This window comes from Odocoileus virginianus, chromosome 5 (assembly GCF_023699985.2).
Source record: "Odocoileus virginianus isolate 20LAN1187 ecotype Illinois chromosome 5, Ovbor_1.2, whole genome shotgun sequence".
Classification (NCBI taxonomy): Eukaryota; Metazoa; Chordata; class Mammalia; order Artiodactyla; family Cervidae; genus Odocoileus; species Odocoileus virginianus.
The window spans coordinates 83,153,885-83,161,542 of NC_069678.1; the positions used below are offsets into that span (position 1 = coordinate 83,153,885).

General features: G+C 49.8%; 1 protein-coding gene across 1 annotated transcript; it reads right to left on the reverse strand.

The window, feature by feature from the left end:
* Positions 1–122: 122 nt before the first annotated feature.
* On the reverse strand, positions 123–4,278 carry CDC20 (cell division cycle 20). The gene is made up of 11 exons (XM_020914799.2): positions 4,032–4,278; positions 3,671–3,859; positions 3,409–3,557; positions 3,226–3,322; positions 2,939–3,067; positions 2,642–2,838; positions 2,438–2,532; positions 2,069–2,297; positions 1,781–1,906; positions 734–851; positions 123–388 (listed from the first exon to the last, which is right to left on the reverse strand). The coding sequence occupies exons 2-11, from the start codon at positions 3,849–3,851 to the stop codon at positions 210–212; spliced, it is 1,500 nt and encodes a 499-aa protein (XP_020770458.1). The 5' UTR covers positions 3,852–3,859; positions 4,032–4,278; the 3' UTR covers positions 123–209.
* Positions 4,279–7,658: the final 3,380 nt, after the last annotated feature.

The following is a 7,658-nucleotide window of genomic DNA, read 5'->3' on the forward strand; positions in this document are numbered from 1 at the left end:
TGCCAGCCTGTCTGCAAACAGGATGGGTGGTCAAGGTGCCTGCAGGATCGATGTTTCTAGCTCTCTGATCACAGTAGAGAGGAGCCTCTGGGAAGGCTGCTGGGACAGAGGTCGTGCCAGAAGAGAGGGAGATGTGACTTTATTAGAAAAGTAAAAAAACAAAACAAAACAAAAAACAAACCCCACAAAACACTGCGAGGAGTTGGTCCTCAGCGGATGCCTTGGTGGATGAGGCTACTTTTGGCCGCACTGGCCTTCTCCCGCTCCCGCCGCCGGGCAGGGTCCAGCTCAAAGCAGCGCCACAGCCGCAGGGTCTCATCTGCTGCTGCGGACGCCACTGTAGCCCCATCTGGGCTCATAGTCAGACTGAGTACCCGGGCTGTGTGACCTGGGATATGAGGAGGAAAAAAGGGAGAGCAATGCATAGGATTGTAGGTACCTATACCCCTCCAATTTTGAGAGTTTTTTTAACAGTTTAATTGAGATAATTAACAAGTCATATACTATAAAATTGATCTTTTTAAAGCATACAATTCATTGGTTTCTAAAGTTGTGCAACCATCACAATGATAATTCATCACTCCATAAAGACAGTCACTCCTCAGTACTCTCTCCTCCCAGCCTCTGGCAACCATTAATCTGTTTTCTGTCTCTCTGCATTTGCCTCTACTGGACATTTCATACAAATAGTCATACAATATGTGCCCTTTTGTGCCTGGCACTTAGCACCTACCTTTCAGCTCAGCCACCTTGGCCATGGTTGGGTACTTCCAAATAACCAGCTGGTTCTGGGCAAAGCCGTGGCCTGAGATGAGCTCCTTGTAGTGGGGAGACCAGAGGATGGAGCACACCTGTGGAGAGGAGATGGCATGGGCATGACATACATAGAGCCAACACTACTCAAATCGGAACCGCATCCACTGTGGTGTCAGGTACTCTGCCAGAGGCTACAGACTCAGACTTGAGTAACTGTAAGTCCTTACAAAACCCTTTTGAGAGTTAGACCTGTTAACCATTTTATAGATGAGAAATCAATTGGAAGATTCAGTAAGTTGTCTAAGCTCACATGCAAATTAAATTAGTTAAGTTAGTAGGTGATGGAGCCAGAATTTGAACTCTGACTCCAGAGTCTGAGGCTAGAATAAAGCAAAGTCTGCATGTACTGGGCAAGGGGGTGTCTGTCAGGAGAGGAAGCTGCAGTGCCTGCAGGGAGACCCACCTTTGAGCTAGGACCTCAAATATCATTCTAAAACATTTGGATTATACACTGTAGGTAATTGGGAGCCCTTGCAGGGCTTGAGGAGGATAGAAACAGACTACCCAGACCAATATAGAGGGCAGACTGGAAGCAATAAAAGACCAGTGCTGTGAGCCTCCACAGGAAGAAGGATGAGGCCGAGGCGAGGGGACACATGTGAATGATACTCTGAGGGAAAACTGATATATCTTGGTGACTAGGTGAGGAAGATGAAAGAGTATTGTTCAGATTTCTTACTATCCCTCTCAAATAGCAGAGGAGGAACACACATTTCAGGGAGGCAAGGGGAAGCGACAAGTTTAATTTGGGACATACTAGGGTGGTGCCACCTTACAGAATGTGGGGTTAGAGACAGGCTGGTTGTGGACTGTTGAAAATGTGTGTCTGGAATTGAAGGGTGACATCTGAGCTTGGCAATCATGCCAGTATTGCCTCGGTGAAGCCATTGGTGGGGAGGAGGTTGCCCAGGAAAGCTACACAGAATAAGAGCACGTCTGGAAGTGAGGCTAGAATAAGGACTACCTGGGAATGGGCATCCACGGCACTCAGACAGGCCCCAGAGCAGACGTTCCAGATCCGAATGTGTCGATCACTCGTGCCCCCGCCAGTTGCCAGGACGTTGGACTGCCAGGGACACCAAGCTACAGCCTAGATGGGACAAAGGTGAAGTCAGCAGGTGCTGGAGCAAGACAAGGAGTTACCGGGCACACAGATTAACTCGGTCCAATTCCATCATCCCACGTCCTCTTAATAGTCCCCAGGTGGTTCTAGGTGAGAGTCTGCAGAGGGCAAGCCCAGCCCCACTCTCACCTTGACAGCCCCTTGATGCTGGGTGAAGGTCTGCAGAGGAACCCAGCCACCCTCTCCAGGAGCACTAGGCCACACGTTGACCAAGTTGTCGTTGCCGCCACTGGCTAAATGTCGTCCATCTGGGGCCCAGCGCAAGCCACACACTTCTTGGCTATGGCCACTCAGTGTGGCCACATGGTGTTCTGCTACCCGAACATCATGGTGGTGGATGTGGCCGGAGCGTGAGCCACTGCAGGAGGGGAGAAGGGAACCAAGTCCTGTAGCAGTGCCAAACAGGCGGCAGGCCAGAGCTGCTTCTGTTAGAGGTGTACAGTCCAGGGAGAGGGGGGCCAAAATCTGATTTTGTAACAGATTAGTAAAGCCACTGACCTGGACAGGATATAGCTATTCCAACAGAGGGAGCCCACTCGGGCAGAATGACTGGTCATGTTTCGAAGCCGTTTCTGCTGTTGCACATCCCATAGCTACAGAGAGAGAAGACCATGAGGATCGGGACTTGGCATTAGAATCGTCCTGCTGGGCAAGCCCCCGGGTCTGGGGACAATAGAGCTGCAGCACCAGGACAAGTCTCACCTGCACCTCGGCACTGCTGGTGCCCACAGCCAGGTAGTTGCCCTCTTTGATCCAGGCCACAGAAGATATATAGTCCCCAGGCTGCTCCATTTGCAGCAGCTGCAAAATGTCACCAGTGCTAGCACTCCACAAGTATACACTGTTGTCCAAAGCCACAGCCAGTACATTCCCAGAGCTCCAATCCACAAGGTTCAGGTCTGCCAGAGGGGAAAGGGAAGAGGATGAGCTGTCCTGTTTGCCTTGTCCCTCTCTCTCCCTCTTTCTCCATCCGCTGGACAAGGAGAAGACTGCACTTACAGTAGTCATTCCGGATTTCAGGGGCATCCAGGATGCGGTCTGGCAGGGAAGGAATGTAGCGGCAAGTCTTCCTGCTGGAGCCTGGCGTGGCCTTCTGGCTATAGAGTACTTTTAGCCTGTTCTGGTAACCTGTGGCAACAGAATGGGTCTAGACTGGGAGGATTGACACTTCCACACGCCTTTAGACAGGAAGGCCAGATAAGCACTTCTTTCCCCTCAGTCTTAGGTGGAAAAGGCAGACAGCCATCTCATCCGTCCTGAGCCCTGGGGATAGACTGACATCTTACCCTCTGGGGCATTTTGTGGTTTTCCACTGAGCCGAAGGATCTTGGCTTCTTCCATGTCAAAACCGTTCAGATTCAAAGCCCATGCTTTCTGATGTTCCTGGCACATAAGGGTGGGGATGAGGTGGCGGTATTATCTAGATTTCACAGACCAGTTTCCTGCTAGAAGTCCCCTGGGATACATACCTTCTTGGTGGGCGTCTCACTGTTGTCGGGCTGGTTCTCCTTGCTCAGGAGGAAGCTAGCCACCTCCATCTGGGAAGCATTGCGATGGGGGATATAGCGGTCACCGCCAGGTTTGCTGGGAGTGGTCTGAAGCTTGGAGCTGGATTTGCCTGGGACAGGGACAGGGAAGCCACACTCTCAGACCCGGTTCAGGGTGAGGAGGCGTGAAGGCTGCTTCAAGCCCTTGCCCTTTCCTCCCCGCGACCCGCCGCACCCTACTGACCGGGAGTTCGGCCTGGAGTCCTGCCGGCGCTGTGGGATCGATTGGCTGCCCGCATAGGCGAGGGGGCCGGCCCCGCGGCTTCCTTCGCTTTGCGCTGCCAGCGCGCAGGGGGTGCATTGGGGATGGGTGTATCTAGCTGCAGCAGCGAGTGCAAGTCACTCTCGAACACGAACTGGGCCATGGGAGCGTCTGGAGGGAGAGGGTTCCTTGCAGTGGCTGCCCGCTGAGCCCCAGAGTAAGAGAGGCGACCGTGCTCTGGGGCGGCCGACCACAGTCAGGACCACCCTTGCCACAGCCCTTCCCGGCCCAGCACCCTCGGCCGCGGCCCCAGACCGGTTCGCTCAGTCCAGCCGTCTCTCACCGTTAATTTAAGAGCAGGTTCCGATCCTAGACCGGCTTTAGCAGTGAGGACTTGGACGACTTAAACTCTCCGCTCCAAGCACTCATTGGCTCCTTCAAAATCCAACCGTCGCAACCGTCGCCCTAGACCATTGGCCTCCACGGCACAGGGGGCGGGTCTTCCGGGGGAAGCTCCCGATCTCACGGGAGTCCAGCAAGCGAGCGGGATTTGAAGGGTGGGAGAAAGGCAAAGGCAGCTTCTACGCCACCAGGTGTCGGGAAACGGGGCGGGGCGGGGCGCGTCTGGGGGCGGGGCCTGCGCTGGCTGCCTTCCCCTATTGGTTTCATTCATTCCTCAGGCTCCCCGGCACCGTCCTTCACGCTTCATGCTTGAGGATCGTTTTTATGATACGAGGTGCAGAACTCGGTGGGATGACCTAAACACTTAAACCTGTTTAGAGAAGGCAGTGTAAGGCAGTGGCCGACCAGCCGAAGGCAGGCAGGAAGGTTAGGAGTGGGGTGCTGCAGGAGGTGACTGAGAAACTTAGAAGCAGAAGAGAGAAGGCCGGAGCGTCCTGTTAGCTTAGTGCCTGCGGGAACACTGCTAGGAAGGTAGAAGTGCCTGTGTTTGTTTTCAAAAACTGTTTTGTTTGCTGTTGTTTTAGAAACAAGGAAAATTAAGCTGAAAGAGGGGTGAATTCCTTATGGTCAAGAAAAAAGATCAGGATTCAGACCTGCCTATCTGGGAGGTTAAGATTGGATAGCCCTGTGAGGGAAACTGGGGCTGACCCCCATGGAGCTTGAGATGTCAGGATTTTTAGAGATCCACGAGTCTAATCTGCACGTGGTGCATCTCCGCATCCCAGCAACACACCCGTATTTTACAGATGAAGAATCCGCAGCCCAGAAAGGGATTTGTGCAAGGTCGCATGCTGGTGGGAGTCCAGATTTGACTCCTGTTCAATAGAGTCTCTAATAGTGACTTCAGTGAATTGTATGATATACTTAGAGGTGAAGCAGCAATCATAAAAATGATAATGGGCACCATTACTGACCATCTGCTAACTATGATGTTTAAAAGAGTTTACGTACATTACTGCAGGTAATTCTTAATCCCATAAGGCAGAAAATTTATTCCCTTTTTAAAAAAAAAAAAAAAAGAAAGAAAGAAAGAAAGAAAGAAAGAAACCAGGTCAGGGAAAGTTGAGAAACTTGCCCAAAGGCACACAGTCAATAATAATTAGTGGAGCCAAACTATCTAACTAACCTCAGCAATCTAACCATATTCTACACTGTCCCAGAGAGGGCTAGGGAAAAAAAAAAAAAATCTTTAGCCTAAAATCAATTCTGATAATGACAGAGAAAATTTTGGAGTTTTCACCAAACGATATTGTTATTACCTTTAATTTTGAATCATTCATGTTATCTCTTTCCAATTACCTAGGAAAACAAGGATTTAGGTGTCCTAGGGTTGGAAATGGGGAGTCCCTGAACCCTAGAGGACATAAAGGAGTCAAGCTGGTCAGGGCCATAAATGTTAAGCTAAGGAGTTTGGACTTTTATCTGCTAGGCATTGTGGAGTCAATTAGAGTCTCCATTCAGGGGAGGGCCAAGCAAAACATTTCTGAGGACAAGGCATGGCCAGCAATTTGCAGTTTCTGGAGTAAGGGTCACAGGAGAGGAAGAGAACAACTGGGTAAATAAGGGTACAACTTCAGGGAATTTGAACCTTGAAAAGTAAAGGAATGACAGGGCTTCTTTGGTGGCTCAGTGGTAAAGAATCGACCTGCTAGTGCAGGAGACACTGGTTTGATCCCTAGTCCAGGAAGACCTCACATGCCATGGAACAACTAAGCCAGTGCAGCCCAACTACTGAGGCTGCGCTCCAGAACCCAGGAGCTGCAGCCACTGAGCCCACACGCCACACTACTGAAACGCGAGTGTCCTAGAGCCTGTGCTCTGCAACAAGAGCCACCACAATGAGCAGCCTGTGCACTGCAGCTAGAGAGTGGCTTCTCTGCAACTACAGAAAAGCCCCACAGCAACAAAGACCCACCACAGCCCAAACAGTAAATAAATAAAGTTATTTTTTTAAAGACCATTAGAAAAAGACCTTTAATTAAAAAAATTAAAAAAAAATAAGAATAAAGGAATGGCAGAAGCCAGTGGAGATTGTACTGACATGAACCTTGAAGTGGGAGGAATTTTACCATGCAAAATAGTCGAGTGATGACAGAAAAGGTCAGAGTTGGCTATTGAGAAACAAATCATGGGTGACCTTGGAGAGAAAGGGATCGGGAAGGGGGTGCTCAGGTTTCCTTTGGAAGGGGTTGCAGAAAGGAGGGTGGGGAGAATATGGAGGCAGCAAGCATGGGCTACTTATATAAGAAATTGGAGAGTGAGAAAGAGGGAGCTGGAGGGAAGGCCAGCACTAAGATCCTATGCATCTTTTATTTAAAATTTTTATTTCTGGCTATACCGGGTCTTTGTTGTTTCCCTAGTTGCAGAGGAGGCTACCCTTCGTTGGGTTGCCCGAGCTTCTCGTTGCGGTGGCTTCTCTTGCTGAAGAGCAGGGGCTCTAGGGTGCTTGGACTCTAGCAGTTGTGGTGCACAGGCTTAGTTGCCTCGAGGCATGTGGGATCTTCCTGGATGAGGAATCAAATCAGTGTTAACTGCATTGGCAGGTGGGTTCTTATCCACTGGACTTCCAGGGAAGTCCTGCCTATGCATCTTTGAAGATGAAGGCAAAAGAGCCAGAGGAGATAGAAGAGGCCAGGCAATGGCCTGTTGGTAGAGCAAGGTGTCTGGATACCTGATGAGCTGCTTAGATAAGGGAACTCTCACCTGAAGGACCTGAAGGAGAAGATATAGAGGGAATAAAATATAGGTAATATTCAGGGTGTGGAACAGTCCAGTTGGGATAATAATAAAGATAACTCTGTAAATACTGAGTAGTTACTATGTGCTTGGCATTGTACTAACACTTTTAATCCTCACACAGCAAAATAACAGAAGAGAATGAGATCAGTTCTGAAGAGCCAAACTAAAGATTTAGAAGTAAAGAGTGAACAAGGAGTGAGATGAACAGGAAGATCAGTCTGGAGGCAACATACAGGTTGGATTTAGGGAGAAAGACTGGAGGCAGAGGTAGTTGGTAGAGGCTGCAATAATAGCTCAGTGAAGATGGAGAAGAGGAGACAGAATTTGGTAAGTAAAAGGGGTAAGGACATGATGGCTGAATCGGTATAGAGGTGAGAGTTTCAGTGGTTTGGTTCTCAACCCTAGTTTTGAGTCCCTAGGAGTCAAGTTGGAGCCTTGAACATGGCTTGGGGAAGGAAGTATGGAAAGTGAGTATACTAGACGTCATCCATTTGTCCCATCCAGGTCCACATTTCATCCTTCTCTATTCTGTTCTGTGCCCTATGAGGCTGACTCATATGGCCTGCGTCAGTGGATTCCCTTGGGCTCTGGTTTCTGTTTGTATTTCACCAATGGGAGGATGTTATGGGTTAAATTGTGTCCCTCACCCCCAAATTTATATGTTGGATACTTAAGTCCCAGTACTTCAGTTCAGTTCAGTTCAGTCGCTCAGTCGTGTCCAACTCTTTGCGACTCCATGAATTGCAGCATGCCAGGCCTCCCTGTCCAT